The sequence below is a fragment of the Diadema antillarum genome, unplaced genomic scaffold (genome assembly GCF_040938485.1).
Source record: "Diadema antillarum isolate AM-2024a unplaced genomic scaffold, OU_Dant_1.0 scf00000133, whole genome shotgun sequence".
Lineage (NCBI taxonomy): Eukaryota > Metazoa > Echinodermata > Echinoidea > Diadematoida > Diadematidae > Diadema > Diadema antillarum.
Window position 1 is genome coordinate 1672872 of NW_027271022.1, and position 21738 is coordinate 1694609.

The 21738-nt window shown below is 41.3% G+C and overlaps 1 protein-coding gene across 1 annotated transcript in view; it reads left to right on the forward strand.

The window, feature by feature from the left end:
* LOC139720768 (26S proteasome non-ATPase regulatory subunit 2-like) overlaps positions 1-19230 on the forward strand; it is a 29264-nt gene extending 10034 nt beyond the window's left edge. The window contains exons 8-20 of the mRNA XM_071632111.1: positions 1470-1530; positions 2465-2617; positions 4105-4211; positions 6128-6255; positions 7191-7278; positions 8968-9130; positions 10055-10156; positions 12501-12736; positions 13642-13810; positions 15671-15892; positions 17028-17146; positions 17798-17912; positions 19137-19230. Of these exons, the coding sequence (XP_071488212.1) occupies positions 1470-1530; positions 2465-2617; positions 4105-4211; positions 6128-6255; positions 7191-7278; positions 8968-9130; positions 10055-10156; positions 12501-12736; positions 13642-13810; positions 15671-15892; positions 17028-17146; positions 17798-17912; positions 19137-19204 (1731 nt within the window). The 3' untranslated portion in view covers positions 19205-19230. The remainder of the gene's footprint in view (positions 1-1469; positions 1531-2464; positions 2618-4104; positions 4212-6127; positions 6256-7190; positions 7279-8967; positions 9131-10054; positions 10157-12500; positions 12737-13641; positions 13811-15670; positions 15893-17027; positions 17147-17797; positions 17913-19136) is intronic.
* Positions 19231-21738: the final 2508 nt, after the last annotated feature.

The window sequence follows — 21738 nt, forward strand, 5'->3', positions numbered from 1 at the left end:
GACCGTCATATTTTCACATCGGTAGAGCAACTCGTACTCTACATGACCCAACATTTGAAAGTTCTCAAGGTCATCCACAGAGGGCGCTATTTACTAAAATATAAAGAAATACATCGGAAATATGCTAAAATAATGTTTTTTCTGTTTATTTCTTTATCCCAAGTATATATCTTTTTATTTTATATCAATCATTTTCATATTTACCTAAAAGGAAAAGCAACTCAACCTTCACTATTTGTTATGGTTCAAATTTCTCAAGGTCAACACATGGGGGCGCTTTTCATTGCAATATAAAGAAATATATAAAACCTATGATGTATTGCTTGGAATAGATACATATATTGGTATTGCATTTCATATTTCCAAAATATTGTGATTTTGAGTTTGTAGATTGATAGTATGATAAACAAATGATATTACAGGCAAAACTTGTGTGAAGATAACACAAAATAAAAGGGTAGTCTTTGGAAGATGCTGTATTTTCGATTATTTCTATTATATCTATTGTTTGATGCCTATGTCATATAGAAAACAAAGGAAATAATAAGAAAACCATTTCAGGATAATTCACAACCATAATTCCTTCACCCTTTGGTCCTTCAGCAAATTACAAGCCAAGAAAACCCCCATTTCATCCATTATTATACTGTTAACTGAAATTGGAACAGAAAATCATGCAAAATCTGACGAACATGGTTGGCAGTTTATGGTTGCCATGGCAACCAGCAATATTGGACATAGCTAAATTATACATCAGAATGTGCGCAATAAGATTTTAGGAGAAGTTACCAAATTTGGTTGAAATCGGGTAAAGGGTGTAGGAGCAGCAAACAAAAATATGGTGGGGGGGGGGGGCACAATGTGCCCCCCTTGGGCTTTGTAGGGTTAACTCTGCATGCCTCGTAATTCTGAGACCCCAGGATCATTTCATGGCAAAGTTGTTGTTATTTTGAATTTCTGAAGATGTGTGTCATTCCATTGTGAATAGTTTTGCCAAAGTTGTACTTATTTCTAATTTTAAAGTGTTTGTCATTCAGTTGTGAATATTTAGGCCTAAAAGGCTCTTTATGCCAAAAGGCTATTTACACCAAAGGGCTACTTATGCCAAAAGGCTATTGGATTTCAGCCTTGATTCCAGGTTTCACTATTGTTTTTCTTTTATCTATGCTGGCAAAAGTAGCTTAAACTTAGCCTCAACTCCAGCCTGCGCAATGATGTTTTAATGTACACTGACCAGCATGGTTTTGACTTGGCCTACATTTTACTAGTCGAATCAGTGATATCTGTGTGTACATGTACGCGTACAGTATGTATCTATGGGCGATACGAGTTGAAACATAGCCTTGATTCCAGTCTTTGCAATGTTATTCTAATTCACACTGGCCAGAAACGCAGGCATCTTCACTCTGATGCAGCATGCATCTCTGTTCCTGAGAAATTTATGTATGCCGTTTTCTTTTTCCCTTCAGCTTGATATTATGGAGCCCAAGGTGCCAGAAGATATCTACAAGAGCCACTTGGAATCAACAAGTAAGTTTATGGCTTGGATTGAAGGGTTCCATTTCTATATTATATGGCGTGTAATTATTGACCGATTCTGTGACGCGTTATGTGTAATTTTGGCATGGGCAGCGCCATTACTGGGTGTCTCAGCCGACCCCCCCTTCCCACTCCCCACCCCTCTCCCTACATTAGCATGCGCGCAGAATGAAAAACTGCTTTAGCCAATAGGCGTCTCGTACTGAGTGCGCGAATGCTTGCTTAGTGCGCGAACCTTTGTTACAAGTGCGTGATAAACATGTTGCCCCGGGGTGGGGGAGAGCAGGGGGGGTCGGCTGAGACATCCACTATGGCTGTGCCCAGTGCCATGTAATGTCTGCTGCCCTCAACGAACCCGAATCGGTCAATACCCAGCGCTTGGCAGAGAGAGAGAGGGAAACTAGCCCCAGGGGGAAGTGCAGACAAAAAACAACTTTTATCAGTTAATTCTGTATTTATGCTTGTTGTATGATAACTGTTGTACACATTGTGTATTATGAACAATCTTCCCATAGTGTGTCAATAGTTTCTCTGATCTTTTTAGTAGATTGAGATACTGGTGTTTCCTTGTGGTATTTCGTATTGGAATTTTTTGTTTTATTTTTTGACAGTTACAACATAAAGAGCATTTTTTTGCCGAGTTTGAGCACGATGTGTATCGTGTTTTATATAATTATTATTATTCTTCTTCTTCTTATTATTATTATTATTACCGTTATCATTATTGTTATTATTATTATTATTATTATTATTATTACTGTTATTATTATTGTTATTGTTATTATTATTAATATTATTGTTATTATTATTATTATTACTATTATGAGCATTATTATTACTGTTATTATTATTATTGTTATTATTATTATTATTATTATTTTATTTTTTTTTTTTTTAACTTCAATACTTTATTTCCATCAAACAGGACCGTCATTTGCACCCAGTGGGTCACAGGTAGACTCAGCAAGGCAGAACCTGGCGGCATCCTTCGTCAATGGGCTGGTCAATGCCGCGTTCGGCCAGGACAAGCTGCTGACCGAGGACGGGAACAAGTGGATCTACAAAAACAAGGAGCACGGTGAGATTTGGTGACCTATATAAACCCAGTAGACCAAATTCACAAAGGAAGTTTAAATCTAGTCCACTGAAATAAAGTGAGCATGAAATAGGGATACCTTTCCCATACATGTGCAAGTTGGCGCATGTTCATATTTGGAGGTCTGTTGGTGTGTAATGTGATCTTCGACGCACAATAACTCATAATATTGTATAATCCATTGACTAGATTCAAACTACCATTGTGAATTCGGGCAATGGTGTCCTGGGGGAATTGAACTGCTGCAAAATGATCAGCTTGTCAATCATTAATTTGGCAACTCTGAATTTCACCGCAAATGTTATGCTCAAGAAAAATTGTGTGGCACAGGTTGAATTAATTACAAAAACGTGGATAGACTTTAATTAAAAGTTTACAATTTGAGTGAGAAACACAAGCTTTTATCTGCCAAAATTTGGTACCAATTCACGATTCAGTTTTGATATAGACTCAAGCAGTAATGAACTACTTAATTTTTGCACCAAATCAGACGATCATGTTTGGCCAGCAAAAAATATTTGTCTTTACCTTATGGAGCACTGATTTTGAATGATAAGAACTGTGATACAAAGATAAAGCACCTGACCACACGTATAGATATTATTTTGTTCTTAGATCTCTTGTTAGTGACTGCATTTGTCACAAAGACACCACAGGCATGTGAATACTACAGGTGTGGAAAAACAGGAAGAAGAGAAAAACATTGTTTGACTGTACCCTTTTTATAAACATTGTAGAAGCAAGCTTGCATTATTAGCATGCTGGAAATCTGTGATGCTTGTAGCCTATTAAATAGGTAAAAAACATTCAGAGAAAAAATAAATTGTTTTACTGCACATGCGCGAGACAGCTGTTCCCATTGTCGACCAGGGACGATGTGGTGTATCATCAATGTTAGCATTGCAGATCTAACTAGAGGAGCACTCTGAGAGCGCGGACCTCCGCCAAGCATGCAGCTCATTTCCACCACTGATCTTGTTCTTCCGTAGAGATATCAGTGATTTCCACCCATACGTACTGCATTGTGTGCTGAAAGTTGCCAGATTTTATTTCCCAATATAGAAGCCTGTGTTACGTCATAAACCCTTATCTGCACGGCGCGCCTCACCCCAGCATTTTAGAGCACGCACTTTAGTGCGCGCAGGCAAACCTCAAATACGCGCAGCCTGAACTCCAAGTTCATTGACCCTACCTGCTAAAATATCAAAAATCCTTCATAAATTCCTTAAAAATTCTCGCATCACTACCAAAAGTTAATCGTTTGGTACTTGTGTCATTCTCAACCTTTCCTGCAAGTTTCATCCCAATCCGTCAACTACTTTTTGAGTTATTTTGCGCACGGACAAACTAACAAACCAACGGTAACGAAAACATAACCTCCTCCCTTGGCGGAGGTAATAATGCATGATATTGTATTTATATGATCAGGGATAATAAGAACTAGCCACTGTGCTCTGTCTGTATGGTAGGAATGCTGAGTACCACAGCATCCCTGGGCCTGGTCCTCCTCTGGGACGTTGACGGAGGACTCACACAGATCGACAAGTATCTCTACTCATCAGAAGACTACATCAAGGTATTCTTTTCTTTCCTATATCTTCCTCAATCGTTCCTTCTGCCCTTTCCTTCTCTGCATCATTTTGAATGGCATACTTTTTTAGACTACTAGTACATTAACCCTAAAAACACTGGGCTATTTTGGTAGCTCGAAAGACGGGGGGGGGGGGGGGGGGGGGGGGGGGCTAAAGGGACCCCCCTTCAGATCTCGGCCACGGATCGCGCGATTGCCGCGGAAATTTGCACAATGGTAGTGTGCGATGTAATCTACAAGATCGTATATTTAAGTTTTCCAAAATAGTCTTCTTTTATTTTATTTTGATTAATTATGCAAATTTATGCGAGAAATCGGACTCTTTGATCTAAATCAGTAAATAAAGCTCCAAAAGTGCTCATTTTTGGTCTAATTATTCTTTGTGGCATTCTTAGCAAATGTACTTGAAAAAAAATTCGGTATCAAAATTAATTTCTTATTTATTTTATTGTTTTATGAATTTCTTTTGTATTTCCTTGTTTTTTCGACCTTTTGTTTTTGTTGTTTATTTTACAAAATTTGTGGCAGACACTTTTTGAAGCATAATACTCCTAAAACAAATGAATTTTAGCCATTGAGAGTAAAAATAAGCATATTTATATGAACCATGTAAAAAAACTCCATTTGCATTGACTTTGTACACAAAATCACATTTTTGGGCCATTTTCGGCCTCACGTGCATGTACAAAAAGTTATGTAACTTCAGAACTGTATCCCCGGGCGTCACAAATTTGGTGTCAAAATGTGCGGGAAACTCGAAAGAAAAAAGTCATAGAGCATCGCGGCGAGAGCATTGCGTGTTGTAGAGTAATCGCGCGAAATGTCGAGGGGGGGGGGCCTTTTAGGCCCCCCCCCCAGTCTTTTTAGGGTTAAGATATCTTTTCCTTTATCTTCCTCCATCGTACCTTCCCCTGCTCTATCCTTCTCAGCTTCATTTTGAATGGCAAACTTTAAAGACTACTTCAAGGCATCCCTCCCTTTCTTTTATCTTCCTCCATCATTTATTCTTCATTTCTTTCCTTCTCAGCATCGTCTTGATGGTATATTTTAGAAACCATGTAGCGTTGGAGATTCATGGGTGGTCCAATTCATTCGCTGCCCTCCAGGATACATTTGAAAAGCACGTATAGCACCGGTCAGCGAATACGTGTACGTGCATTGAAGCATAGGCTCATTGTCATTGGTCGTCTCCATTTTGCACTAGATTTTTTTTTTTGTCCATGGCCTAAATTGGAACCATTGATTTGAGCTACCTATTAGCAAGGTTGTACATTAAAGTTGTTTAAGGAAAACTCGAACACCTTGACCTGGTTTTGACTTACCCTACTTGCAATTAGTTTACTTGTTCTTGCAGCTACTTTAGAAGCTTTGGTCACTTATTAGTTGGTAAGGTCATAAAATAAAGTTAAAGTGAAAACTACAACACTGAATTCCATCAGACTAATATCTTGACCTGCCATTAGTGTACTTGCTCTTGAATCTGTTTTAGACACTTCGGCCACCAATTACTCATTAACATGAGATAGATTGGTTGAGTGAGTGCCCGTCATGTTAGGCAAAACCCGGCTGACAGTGAACAGTGCCATAGATAAGGAGAGTCTGGCCAACTCAGTTTTCGACTTATTAGCTTTGAAGCCCGTGATTGGTCAATGACTAATCTTGTGATGTACATCTTACATGTGTACATGCCGCCATGTTGTTGCCAGACAGAGCACATACAATGTGCCCTTTGTTAACTACCCTCTACTTTGCTTGCTTTAATTACGTGTGTTGTCTGAGCGTACATGCTAACCCTCCAATGCCTAATACACTGGGTAACGACATGGCCCCCATTGACAGCAGTTGGCCAGACTCTCTTTACTTCTGATAGTGACTGGACGGTGTTTTTCTTTTCTCTCCAGTCTGGCGCCCTCTTGGCTTGTGGCATCGTGAACTCCGGCGTGAGGAACGAGTGTGACCCCGCCCTTGCCCTCCTTTCCGACTACATCCTACACAACAACAACGCCATGAGGATAGGTGCTATATTTGGGTAAGGCATTGAAATCGCGAATAGCGCTTCCTCCAGTGTAGACACGGATGACAACACTGGGTATGCATGGTGGTAATGCAATGATGTGGCTTTTGATGTTGGTGTCCCAGTGGTGGTGTTTGTGTTTGTGTAGGTGTATGTTAAACTAGAAAAGCACTCAGAGAATGCAGAGCGGAACTTCAAGCTGGCTTATTGTTTAGTTTCATATTCAGCGACACCAAATGGACATCTTCCCATCAACTCCCCTCACCGTTTGACACGCGTTTATTGAGATTGCAAAAACAGTGTCTACTGTCGTATTCTCAGGAGAATGCTATGAGCACATGAGAATGAAAATCATCTTTAATGCAAATGACTCTTGCCTTTCATGGCAATAAATAGTGGTCACAGCATCTGATAGCTATTCAAGTGTGAATTATAAAGGGTCAGTCTCCAGTGCGCTGAGCAGTCTTCTACAGAGTCATGCAGCACGTGAAGCTAGGATTGCTCTTTAGTATCCATGCAGGAAGTCATACCTACAGGGAATTCTCGGTTATTCATTTGAGCGAGGTATCATCATCAAAACACATAACACCTATATGAGGTTGAAATGTGGTATGCAGATTGATGTCCAAACATCAGATTGTCAGATAAAATTCAAGGGATATACAAAGTTACTTCAGAGTTTCCAGAAGGATTCACTGTTATAAATATCAACAAGTTTTCCTCCCATATATGTCATTAAATCACTCAAGTTTATTAATTTGTCTGGCAATGCAAGGGAAACTCTTGAAAGGACATTCCCAGTTTTGTATTCGACTATGGGTTTAAATACAACTTTGCGAGCACTTGTACTGCCTTTTATGACAGATCTACATTATGCAACACAAAATGCTACCGGTTGGCATATTATTCTTATTTTTCTGTCCTGTTCCTGGAATTCTTGCCCCAAACAGGCTTGGCTTGGCCTATGCTGGTTCGAATCGTGAAGATGTCATCCAGCTTCTTCTACCAGCTCTGGCGGACTCGAAATCCAGCATGGAGGTAGGTCGCTGAACTCGTACCAGGTTTACCTGTAGGTTCGCAAAAGCTCCAGTCAGTCTATGCGAAACTGTGTAGTTTACTTCCAGTTATAGGCATAATTTACTGTTTGCAGATGAAACAGAAGCCCAGCATTAGTGCTTTAAAATAGTTCTAAAATGTGAGTTAGAGATAGAAACAACCACTGTAAAAATTTGAATCTGTATAATCAATGTTAAGTATTGTTAAATGCACAAAATGTGAACAGTAGTTATAATTGAAATGTTTCCAGACTATTGTAAAACCGTATACAGTTATGGTGTATTGAGAAAAATACTGATATATATCTCCTTATATTTTAGGCTTTCTTGTGAATATTTTGTATGATAGGATGTTTTATGATACAACAGACCTACACATCCATCAAATGTGATATTTTGAATATTTTTTAAATCACTGCTCCTAAAGGTACACTTGTAAACAGGACCTTTAACTTTATGGAGTTTCAGCATGTGAACATGCTACTGACAACATTTTGCCTGGTTTGAGTGATTTGAAACTACATGTAACCTGTAGTTTGGGCTTCTAACAGGCATGCTCGACACAGGCAAAACAGTGCACCCTCACACATTAAAAAAAACACACAAAAAAATGCAAAAATGCAACAGCAAGCAACATAATGTGCAATGTGCGTAGACAACACAAAATGGATCAAATCATGTGGCAAACCCTTGCTTGGAGTTTCAGCCGTGTGTTACCACACGCACAAAACTATGCATAGTGTTTGCAAGAATCTAGAAACTTCCCAAGTGCCTGCTGGTAGGTTTTGCAGAAAGTGTAGCTGGTAAGTTTTGTTGGAAGTTTAGCTGGTAAGTTTTGTGAGAATTTTGTGCTCATACTGCCCAAAGTATGTGAAACAAATTACCAGGTAGTGAAACTATAATCTTAGTATGACTTGGGCTGAACAGTTTCTTGTTTCAGACAGTGACTTTGTAACAAAAACTGGGGGGAAACAAGAGCCTTTGTTTTTTTTTATTGCTAAATGTCGGATTTCATTTTCATGCATATTTAAAAGGTGCCTGCGACCAACTTTAAAGTACAAGGTTTCTGCCCATATCTTCAGAGACTAGTGGGATGATATCATGCAATGTGCAAGACTGGTGTCCATTCTGTGGAGATGCAGATTTTTACTTTCATGCTCATTAACTTTTAACACAACCTAACCCAATTCAATTCATCTTTAACCCTACCCAACCTATCCCCTAACCCATTCCAACTGACTCTGAACCCAACCTAACCCCAACTCAATCATCAACCCAATCTAATCCACAAACCACTCCATCCTTACCCCAACCCAATCACAAACCTTAGCTAATCCCAAAGCCACTTCATCCTTACTCCAATCCAGTCACCAACCTAAGCTAATCCCAAAGCCACTACTTCCTTACCCAACCAAACCAGCAACCCAATCCAACCCAAACCGCTACCCAACTTAACCCTGACCCAATCACCAACCCAAGCTATTCCCCAACCCACTCCATCCTTACCCAAACCCAATCACCAAGCCAATGCAAGCCAACTCAATCCTCTAGCCAACTTAACTACGAACTGATTCCAACCCAAATCCCAACCCAACCCAACTCAACCCTGCCTGACCCCAACCTTGTTTCAATGCTTAACCCTTTGACTACCGATGCCTTACCATTCCTGTAGGTGGTTGGGGTGACAGCCTTATCCCTGGGCCTGATTGCAGTAGGCACCTGTAACGGCGAGGTGACGAGTACCATTCTCCAGACCCTGATGGAGAAAACCAAGCTGGAGCTGAAGGATAACTTCTCTCGCTACTTGGCCCTGGGCCTGGCTCTCACATACCTGGGTAAGTCCAGTCCAGTACTGTAAAACATGATATATTTGCGGCACAAAATTTTCGCGATATGGAGTCGACAGCCTTTTAATACATGGCATGACATTTTCACGAATTGCCACTGGCGTCCAATGCATTTAGTGTAGACAAGAAATTTTGTGTGCATTTTAATTTCGCAAATCTTGGCGCTCGCGAAATTTGCAAAATTAAAATACACATAATAATTATATATACATTTCTTGTTTTACAGTAAATTGGTTCACAAGGCTCCACCATAAATCTTGGAGTGTTTTGTGGTATGGAATTTCCAGAGCCCATCTCAATTGTGCTTCGGCACCCTTGCAAAATGGAGATTGCGCTGATATTTTGTTTTTCCCTGGCTCCAAAGGGTCTTGCAGGCAGTATATTTTCATGTTGTCCATTTGTTCAGTATAAAACACCTAAGTATCTTCCTGAGTGTTCTGTGAAATCTTGTATGAATGTTGGACACTCTGAATTACTTGATAGATGTAGGGGGCTGGGTATGACGTGGCTCAGTCGGTAGTGTTTCTGCCTTCTAATTGCATGGGTTACATTTGGGCATGGGCTTAAATTCCAGTGAATATTACTGAGCAATAATATGTAACATTTTATCTTCCCCTCTCGTAAGAGGCAAAACTGTATGTCCATCAGATAGGACATAAATGGAGGTCCCATGCCTGAGAGAATCACAACCTACGCACATAAAAGATTCTGCTTCTAGTCCATTGAAAGCAAAGAGCAATGTGCATAAGCCATTGAAGTGGTCTGCCCCAAAGTATGTACAGAACCCCATAGAAGACCAGGTAGTATGACTGAGTTTGGGCAATCCAGTCATTTTGTCAGAAAATGCAAACAAAAAACAACATTCAAGAACAACTCCTTGTTTCTCTTTCCCTCTGTGTGTTGCCATGACAGGCAAGCAGGAAGCCGTAGAGGCCACGCTAGCTGCCCTCGATGTCCTCCCAGACCCATACAAAGAGTTTGCCAAGATCTTGGTCGACGTCATCGCATATGCTGGTGAGTTTCATTTGAAAGCTTACTTTGGATTAGATCTGTGACATAGCTTTGTTAGAGAGGGAAGGTCCACATTATGTTTGAAAAGCCATAACATAGTTCTCAGAAGGGCTTAAAATTCATCTTCCACCATGTGGAATTTGCTTACAATATAATGAAAGGCTCTACCATTACCAAGAATCTTGTCTGGCTCACTGCATTTGCCAGGATAATGAGTTGTTGTCCCCGCCGAACGAGTTCGAGCAGGGGACTATGAAATGGGCTCCGTACGTGTGTGTGTCCGTCTGTCCGTCTGTCTGTCTATCCGTCTGTCCGTCTGTCCGTCTGTCCGTGCGTCCGTGCGTCCGTGTGTGATCAAAATGTTCAAAATGCTACTCCTTCGCCATTTCTAACCCGATTTTGATTCTGTTTGCTTTATATGATAGCACTACGTGGGAGCTTTGAAACTTGTATACAGAATTTCAGTTGTGACCTTTGACCTTGACCTTTGACCTATATTGTACATTTTGCTTCAAAATGCTACTCCTTTGCCATTTCTAACCCGATTTTGATTCCGTTTGCTTTATATGATTGCACTAGGTGAGGGCTTCAAAACTTCTACACAGAATTTTGACCTTTGACCTTGATTTTTGACCTATATTGTACATTGCCTACAAAATGCTACTCCTTCGCCATTTCTAACCCGATTTCGATTCCGTTTGCTTTACATGATGGCACTAGGTGAGGGCTTCAAAACTTCTACACAGAATTTTGACCTTTGACTTCTTTGACCTTTGACCTTGATTTTTGACCTATATTGTACATTTTGCTACAAAATGCTACTCCTTCGCCATTTGTAAGCCGATTTCAATTCCGTTTGCTTAAAGTGATGGCACTAGGTGAGGGCTTCAAAACTTCTACACAGAATTTTGACCTTTGACTTCTTTGACCTCTGACCTTGATTTTTTACCTATATTGTACATTTTGCTACCAAATGCTACTCCTTCGCCATTTCTAACCCGATTTCGATTCCGTTTGCTTTATGTGATGGCACTAGGTGAGGGCTTCAAAACTTCTACATAGAATTTTGACCTTTGACTTCTTTGACCTTTGACCTTGATCTTTTTACCTATATTGTACATTTTGCTACTAAATGCTACTTCCGGCGGGGACATATGTGACCCTGCACCTCAAAACAAACAAAAAGTCGCCAGACGTAAATTTTTAGTTAAGACCATATTCTGAAAGAGCAGACTTTAAGCTTTAAAATGATGGATAACTCAAATCAAATGGGGTCTCCTAACCTATCTAAATATTGGAAAGAAAGCACAAACTCAGGAAAAGTGTCAACTGAGAAAAGAGGCTCTGAAGTACAGTGTCTATTCAAGCGCTTAATCTTTACAAAACCGTGCTGGCTGTGCGATGAATGGGACAAAAAAACAGGAAGTAAACCACCAGAGTAACAACAATGAAGGGATTATCAGATTAAACTGAAATTAAGCATGCCTCATTAACACACTCTGTCCATAATAGATGCCAACTTTCAAAGCAGTAGCATTATCCTTTCAAAAGTTATTAGAGCTGAAAGTGGAGAGTGTGGACAAGGTTTTTCAGAAATGAAAAAGGGATTCTAAAGACACACCTAATCACACCATTCTACCAAAAATGTTCGAGACAAACTGCTAAAAAAACACACTTTCCTGCCCGTTTTATGATACCAAATTTTAACATAATGTAAAAGCAGACCCGTTCTTTCAGAAAATATGAAAAAGTCAAGTTCGGCTAGGTTGACCCATTTCACTTATTTTCAGTCCTCACGCAAAATCAGTGTGTGCGACTTTATGTTCGTTTTGAGGTGCACTGTCACATATATTACGCACCACGTAATTTGTACTTTTCCTTGTATTGGAGTATTGTAAGATCAAAAATGTGGAATAATCAAAGTCAATGTACATATACCTGACGTTTATTCCTGAAGCACCCTCCCATTCAGTAGTGGGTAGGTAGAGCGTTTCTAATGGTATGTCCTAATGAAAACATGTCCTAGCGGTAGTACTTAATTGCATGCAGTTAACTAGCTGTGTATGCAAATCACTCTCGTGCGGTGGATACTGCCATAGCCTGATTTGTCATATCGTAGCAACCACCTCTGGGAATGATCTGAGATTACAATACTTCTCGTGCACTTTTTGGGATAGTCATCACATTTTCGTCATTACCCCTTCTGATCTCCATTTTCCAATGTCTGTTTACTCTGCCCCACCCTCTCCTGCCATGCCCTGCTCTACCACACCCTACCATGCTCCTTCCACACACCCCTGCTCAATACATTCCAACCACCCTCCTGTCACACCCGTGCCGCATCCAGGCACCGGCAACGTCCTGAAGGTGCAGCACCTGCTCCACATCTGCAGCGAGCACATCGAAGAAGAGGATGAGAAAGTGGAAGAGAAGAAGGAGGACAAGAAGAAGGAGGACAAGAAATCGGAGGACACGCCCGCCGAGCTGGCCGCCCACCAGGCCGTGGCGGTCCTCGGTATCGCCATCATCGCCATGGGGGAGGAGATTGGTTCCGAGATGGCCCTGAGAGCCTTTGGACATCTGGTGAGTCACACTGCCAAAAAAGATGTGTCCCCTACATTTTTGTCAGTAATATACCAGTGGCGGATCCAGGGAGGACCGCACAGGGCGCACACCCCACCCCCCTTTACTTTTTTGTTGAAACAAAGGAAATGAAAAAGAAAAAATGGGGGAGGCGAGGGTCGCATGTGCCTCCCTTTAATTTTGTAAATGCACCCACTCTTTACGGAATTCCTGGATCCATCCCTGTACGTATACCAAGAGGCGTTTATGGAGAGAGTGAGGTTTGGGTAGATGCCTGTATATATAACAACAGATACAAAGGAAACAACTTATTCTGACTAATTTCTCATCAAACAAGGAGATTTCATACACAGTCAACCTTGCCGAAAGTATCTATTTAAACTGAAGAAATAACTTTGACTTGGAGAAAATTTGACTTACGAGGGACTAAAATCAATAGAATATAAAGAGAAGAGGACTTGAAAAGACCTTCGACTTCAGCGATTATTTGAATTATGCGAGGTCGACTTTAAGCAAGGTTGATGGTAGATTTATTTACAGGTTAGCGGGAGACTTGAAATTTTCTTCTTCTTTTTTTCAAATCAGTTTTGCAAGCGTTAGTCAATTTGTGAAATCTGTGAAAATAGAAAAATACTTTGGAATATATTGCCCGTACAGTTCTCCAGATCTTCTTGACCCTCACAAAACCAGCATGTCAAAATGCCACTGAAACTTTGTATAAAGATTTCCCAGGAAATAATAGAGTTAACAATATGAAGAACTCTTTCTTCATATATTTCTTGTTTGTTTGTCATTCCCCCCCCCCCACAAGCAAACAAACAAAACAGACAAACAAATAAACATGAATTCTACAACTGCAGCCTTTTTAAAAAGCTGTATATGCTATTTGCCTTTTCCTATTATAGCTGAGGTACGGAGAGCCCGTGATCCGTCGCTCTGTGCCGCTGGCCCTGGCCCTTCTCTCAGTCTCCAACCCCCAGCTCCAGATCCTGGACACCCTCAGCAAGTTCTCCCACGACCCGGACAACGAGGTCGCCCACAATGCCATCTATGCCATGGGCATCGTTGGAGCAGGTGAGTTTTCTTCTGTCATGGATGTGAATAATAGGGGAAATAAAAGATCTGGTCGTGATTTCATAAATGCTTTGTGTCAAATCTCTGCCCCTATCCCATTTCTACAACTTATATTTCAGAGAAATGATAAGGAAAGCAGAAAAATGCCTTTCCCGTTACTACTTTGCTTCTGGAGAATAATACTCGATACGTAGTGCAGGAAATGTTTTACATATTTCTACCTTTTTAGCTCACCTGAGCCAAAGGCTCAAGTGAGCTATTGCGATCGCCCTTCGTCCGGCGTCCGTCGTGCGTCGTGCGTCGTGCGTCGTCCGTCGTCCGTCGTCCGTCGTGCGTAAACTTTTTACATCTTCATCTTCTTCTTGAAAACCCCAAGACTGATTTTCATCAAACTTGGCAGGTAGCATCCCTAGGGGGTTAGGAACTCAATTTGTTAAAATGGGCACCATGCCCCACCCAGGGGGCCCCCAGGGGGGCCCAAACCCCCCAAAATTAAGGAATCTGTCAAAATCTTCTTCTCTAGAACCAGAAGTGATAAAGCTAAGTTAGTACTATGGGTTAGTACATTGATGATTGTAGTTTCAAGTTTGTTCATGGCAGAATCAGGGGTGCCCCCCTTGGGACCCAGGGGAGGGCGGTGGGGAGGGGTTCTAAAGGGGCCTAAATTGTACATTTTCATCTTCTTCTTGAGAATCCCATGACCCATTTTCACCAAACTTGGCAGGTAGCATCCCTAGGGGGTTAGGAACTCAATTTGTTAAAATGGGCACCATGCCCCACCCAGGGGGCCCCCAGGGGGCCCAAACGCCCCAAAATTAAGGAATCTGTCAACATTTTCTTCTCTAGAACCAGAAGTGATAGAGCTAAGTTAATACTATGAGTTTGTACATTGATGACTGCAGTTTCAAGTTTGTTCATGGCAGAATCAGGGGTGCCTCCCTTGGGACCCAGGGGAGGGGGTGAGGTGGGGTCCTAATAGGGCCTAAATTGTACATTTTTATCTTCTTCTTGAGAACCCAATGACCCATTTTCACCAAACTTGGCAGGTAGCATCCCTAGGGGGTTAGGATCTCAATTTGTTCAAATGGGCACCATGCCCCACCCAGGGGGCCCCAAGGGGTGCCCAAACCTTCAAAATGAAGGAATCTTTAAAAATCTTCTCTAGAATCAGAAGTTATAGAGCTAAGATAATACTATGAGTGAGTACATTAATGACTGTAGTTTCAAGTTTGTTCATAGGAGATCCAGGGGTGCCCCTCTTGGGGGCAGGGGGGGGGGGGGGGGGTTGGTTGGGAAGGTCCAAATGGGGGCCTGAATTGTACATTTTCATCTTCTTCCTGAAAACCTCATGATGTATTTTCGTCAGACTTGGCAGGTAGCATCCCTAGGGGCTCAGGATCTCAATTTATGAAAATGGGCACGATGCCCCACCCAGAGGGCCCCAGGGGGCCCCAATCTCCCCAAATTAAGGAATCTTAAAAAACTTGGGCCCTTATTGTACATTTTCATCTTCTACTTGAGAATGCCTGGTCAAATTTTGGTAGAGCTGTGAATGATTTAGATTAGTGACTGCGTGAAAGGTGAACTTGCGATACTCAGGTGAGCGCTAGACCCGCGGGTCTCTTGTCTAGAATGGCACCAAAGAAAGGAGAAAACTTTTCAGATGGACAGACTTTGTTGTATCAAATCTATTCCCTCCCTCATTCATACTGTTGTAGGGTTTTATTCCTCTCAGAATAATACCCAACAAAGCAGGAATATTCTAATAGTTCTCATCAACCTCTTCCTCCTCTTCCTCCTCCTCCTTCTCCTCCTCCTCCTCCTCCTTCACCTCCTCCTTCTCCCCTTCCTCTCCTCCAGGCACCAACAACGCCCGGCTGGCCGCCATGCTGCGCCAGCTGGCCCAGTACCACGCCAAGGACCCGTCCAACCTCTTCATGGTGCGGCTGGCCCAGGGCCTGACCCATCTGGCCAAGGGCACCCTGACCCTCTCCCCCTACCACAGTGACCGCCAGCTCCTCAACCAGGTGGCCCTCGGGGGACTTTTGGCCACCACTCTGGCATTCCTTGACGTCAAGAACAGTGAGTGTTTGCTGCTCCAGCTCCTTCCTATAAAATAGCAAAGTGATGATGTTAGTCTTTTGTTGTAGCTTGGGTTAGAGCATAAGCACTTGGGCCACGGCAATATTATATGCCCACTATTTTTTTCTCTTATGTTTTAAAAAAGTGTGACTGTGGTAATATTTCATGTACATAAGGGCAAAAATACACTTTCAACTATCAAAAAATTGGTTTAATTTAAAAGTAATCATTATCATCTGCAAATTTCAACTTTAGTCATTGAAATTAACAATGATTATAAAGCCCACTCGGCTTGCCGTATTTATTAAGCCGTTGGTAAAGTCGTTCGTAACTATGCGAACAACTTTATGAAATAGGGCCCAGTTTCCATGATGACATCACACTTTGCTACCCTATATCTTTCTCACTATTCATCCATGGTGCTCATCCTGTATACAAATGCATGCCCGATTTTAGAAACAGCAGTCATTTTTCCTTCAATAAAATTGACCTGCTATTAAAGTCGACCTCTGCTATTAAAATCAGTGGCCTTCTAGAAGACGATGTGGTGATGACTAAAGAGATGATGATAATATTAGTGAGGTTAACCATTTTGCAACATTGTGGTAATCCTGACAAAGATTTCAAGAAGACAATATCAGTTTACAATGTTCGTCATTGTCATCATTATTGTTTTAGATCTCAATAGCAACCAATTATACCACATCCCGTGATAAAATTAAAAAAAAGCCCTTGATGTAGCGTATTTCATTAGTATGAAGTGATTGATACGTGTATGGTGAAATCTTTTCAGGGCTAACCTCCTCTCCCACTTCCCCCACCCAAATAATACAATGATGTGGGAGCCTGTGCTTCCAAAATTATGTTTTGTGGTTTCTCAAAACTCCCTAACTGAGACTAAACTGTCAAAATCCTATGCTCTTGAAGGCTAAGAAGAATTACAGACACTATTGCCTGAACAGTTGCAGAGCTACACGTATGTACCTCTGTGGGCAGCGTGAGTGTTTTGCTGCCGACGTTTTATCTTTTTATAGCATAGATCTTACAAGTAGCACCTATTTGAGCTGGACAAGAAATATTTCATGGTGACCTTTGACCCTTGACCTCCGTATACTTTGTATGTTACCTCCTGCAGCCATCCTGAGTAAGTCCCACTATCTGCTCTACGGTCTGGTCACTGCCATGAGACCTCGCATGCTGGTCACCTTTGATGAGGAGCTTCGCCCCCTTCCGGTCCAAGTCCGTGTCGGACAGGTCAGTAGTGTTTTGTTTGCATAAACAGTCTCTCAGAATATGACAACGATTTAACTTCAGATACCAACTTTGTTGCTCTCCTCTGAACTGATTCAAACTTCTTCGCGTCGATCTTTGAAAGTTTGTTCCATATACAAGAGCAATATTTCAAGAGTGGTCTAACAAGGGCCTTATACAGTAGGACAATCACTTCCCTTGTCAGATGAGTAAAAGTCCTTTTGATCAGACGCAGTACTTTATTTGCCTTTGCAGCTACTGTAAAACATGTTATATTCGCCGCCTTAAATTTTTACGAATTGGAGCCGATGGCCTTTTTCATGGCATGAAATTTTTCGCGAATTTCCATTGGCGTTCAATGCATATAGTGTAGACAAGAACTTTCGCATGCATTTTAATTTCGCGAATCTTAGCGCTCGCGAAATTCGCGAAATTCGAATGCCCGCGAACATTACAGTACTTTGTGTACTTGTGTAAATATGTAACATGATGTACATGTATTTTCTAACTTATGTACTCTGCAATCCAAGAGAGTCTTTTTTTTTTTTAATCCCTCCCCAAAATTTAACATACAAGCTATCATACTTGTTTTCATCTCTATTAAACCTGCCTTCCCTCTCTCCTGCCTCTCCCCCTCCTCCTCCTCCCCTGTAGGCTGTTGATGTCGTGGGGCAAGCCGGCAAGCCCAAGACGATCACTGGATTCCAGACTCACACCACACCGGTCCTACTGGCCTATGGTGAGAGGGCTGAGCTGGCTACGGAAGAATGTATCCTTTTTCACACACCATCTATAAATTTACTCTAAATTTGACACCATGTAAATTCTCTGTGTGTCACTTAATGCTGAGACCGCAACGCTCAAGCGCTTTAATAGAGAAAATATTCTGTTTTTCAAAGCCAGGCAACTTGTCATCAAATGTTGATGCTAGAAATTCAGTACAGCAAATATGTTGAGAATACTGAAAGCTTTGCTGTGATATAAATTTTATGACAAAGCTGTGGCTACGACACTTTGAAATTACTGCAGCATATTGCATTTTATTGATTGGTTTAATGTGAAATTGAGCAAAATATACAGAGTCTGCAAGCCATCAATTGAATTGGGCATGCTAACATGGAACACAATCACTTTACAGCTGTGGTGCTGTCAGTCAGTTGATACTGATTGTGCAAAAGGTAGCCCTTCTGGCATTTTTTTGTTGTTGCCATTTTTCAGTTATATGTGTCAAAAATAGAAAGTAACAAAAGAAAATATTTAATTTTTTTCCTGTTTGTGAAGGGTGTCATTCATTCATGCATGCATGCATACAGATACTTGTATGTGCACATACACTTGTACCTGCGCACGTCAATGTGCATGTTAATCAACTCTGTCATTGCTGTCTTTCATATTTTCGAATCAGTTATGCTACAATTGTACCTGTCATCCAATTTACATTCTTATGTTGTGACTATCCTGACCAAGCCTGTTTTCTTGCTTGTTTGGAAGACCTTTTGTAATGACAGAACTGGACAGGCTGAACACTTCACCATTTTAAAATTTTTGTCTATTTTGGGCAATGTAATACTGGCACAAAACTCTATTAAAACAAGGACATACTTTGTTTTACCCGGTTTTTCACGGGTATTCGCATCATACATGTGTAACTGCCAGGGCCGGCGCAGCCGTGGGGGCCGTGGGGGCTCGGGCCCCCACACTTTTTGTGCACCATACAAAGGAATACATAAGGTGTCATCACTTTGTTAGCTCATGAAACCCGGAAGTGGGCCCCCACACTTTTGAAAACACTGCGCCGTTCCCGACTGCCATCACGCAAGGTGAAATCATTTAGAATTCACTGTGCATGGACCAAGTGAGAAACGTTATTTGATGTGTGCATGCCATCCTCTCTTAACAGTGTGTGTAAGATTTGAAGATGTTGGTGAACTTATCTTTCTGTAGTGTAAATCCTAAGCAAAGGTTTTCCTTGACACAAGTTTTCCAATCTTAGACCTACCTGCCACACCCATCATGGAGGGATTCGTCATCCTGAAGAAGAATCCAGACTACGAGCAGTGAGATGCATCTCCCTCGACCCATCCCGGTCGACCCTCTTGGAAGACTTTAGTCCAAGATTGACACATTTTGAATGCACGGGAAGAGAGACATCTTCATGTACAGACAAAACGCCTCAACGGTCACTCTCAAAAATAGTGGACGATGTCGAAGCATACACCAGTCCTGGTGTATCCCCACCAGGGTTACCATAGTGAAAATTTTCCAATTTCCGTCAGGAGTTAATGTTGTACTGTGGAAGCATGTGTAGATAATTTTCCCAATATGCTTAAAAGCAAATTTGATTTAATTAGAAAACCAAGAGATGACCAAATATGGTCAAACCTGCAATAGAAGCCACCTGTCTGTAATGATTACCTGCCAGTGTGTAGCAATCACAAAAAAAAAAAACCAAATCCTCCACAGTGGAAATGTGTAGTTAAGAACCTGTGTATAACGACCACTGGCCTCATTCAAACAGCGGCCATAGATTTGGTTGCTGCTGGACAACTGACAAGTATGCACAGTGACTGCCAAGCAATGGTCAGTGGCAGAGTGACTGGCTTACTATAGCATTAATGGCTCCTGGGTCAGAGAGGTGCTGTGGAAACCTGCTAGCAGCTTTTAACCCTCTGTTTGCTTCGAGTGCTGATTGGTACAGGAAACTCCATAGCATTGTACACACTGTCCAAAGTCACTGGTACAGACAGGGTTAGCCAAGAAGCGATGGTTTGATGGGTAGGGTAATTATCTATTAGGAACACAAATTACTTGATATACTGTATACGCCATATATTTCGCGAGTCCAAATTTTTGCGAATCGAGAATTCCTGACGATTTCGCGAGTGGTTAAATTCGCGATTGTGGAGTCCTGTACTGAACGGAGAATTGTACACGCGTACGTCACATTCAAATTGGGATCAGAGTCAATATTTTCGCCTGTCTTTAATTTCGCGAATCGCACCTGACTCGCGAAATTCGCGAAAATAAAAACCTCGCAAAATATTTGGCGTATACAGTAGATGTATGAATATGTAGTATTGTGGTATACATATAATAATATGAGACATTAAGATTGTCTATCCCAAAAGTTGCCATGTCAAACCTGTCTCCAACAACCACCTGTCTATAATGACCAAAGTTTGTGTTTCCCTTGAGTGGTTGTTGTAGACAGGTTTGACTGTCCCCTGATTTCAAAATTCCTCTGATGGTTTGTACAGCCCCAGGCAGGAGAGAAGAGGTTTGAAGTCAATGCACTTGTGCAGAGTCTGTTTCTCATGGTGGAACAGTGCAAAGGATTACATCATATGTTTTATTTATTGTCTAGCAGAATGAAAAAGGGTAGAGGTGCTCTGTTTTTGATGAGAAATGAAATGGAATACAGGCAAACCTGTTATAACGAGACAGTTAGGATTGTAAAAAATTTTTGATTTGAAAGAAATTTTGTTACATAATAGGGACTCGGTCGCTATCAAAATACACATTTTGAATACAGGGAAACCCGGTGAAAACGAGCTCGCACATGAGGTACAGCTTCTAATGAGGTGAATTTGGCCGTCCCGATTTTATAAAGATAAAAAGGAAAATGCTGAAGATTATAATTCAGAGTTCTACATCCCTGTGGTCGATTAGTGCTACCACGCATTTTCCAACCCTACCGATTGGCCAGTCGGAGGAGAGAGCTAAGTGCAAGTCTTGCGTCACGACAAGCCAATCTTTGAGCTTTTCCCTTTGCGTGGGAGTTTAGCTTTCGAGGATGTGATCAGCTACAAGTAGCACCAAAGCTGCCAAGTCTCTCTAATCCTGCTGGATTCTCCCTGACAAATTAATAGATTTGTCCTGTCAAAGAGAATGTAAAGACCTCCCTGATTTAGCAATTCCATTTTCCTATTGAGGTGTATGCAACACGCAAGTGTATTCCCCAAATGTTTTTTTGAATATCACACATTTTGTTGTGTAATATGATGGCCATATGCAGCCGTGTGTGGCACATGCTTCGAAAAGGTAACGGCATTCATGTGTATAGAAAAATGTCAAGCATGTTGCATTAAATGTCAAAAAAAAAAAAAAAAAGAGAGAAGAGAAAATGAGTAAATATTACTTTCTGTGATTTCAGGTTAGAAATGAAAGCTCATAATATTGATCACTTAAACGTCACTGATGAACGTGTGCGAGTCTTTGTCTTTGTATGTATGAGAGCTGTTTAATAACAGCATGTCAGTTAGAAAAGAATGTATGGAAGGAGGTTTACAATGCTGTAATAAAATGTTTTTTTTGTTCAGTTGTAAAGAGCAAGACTGGATGTCTAAAAGTGTCTATGTCATGTTAGTTTTTGGTGTGCGCTGTTATATGTTAATCTTTTGTCATGCCTCTGCCATAAAAGCCCGAATTCACGGAGGTGGTGCAATCGAAACCATGGTTTAAACCATGGACAAAGACCGTAGTTTTTTCGGGGGGGGGGGGGGGGGGGGCAAGTGTTGCATGGCCTATTTCGTTACGAAATCAGTCATTTTGTCGATTTTGTCGACGAAATGTTCATTTCATTACAAAATGTTGAC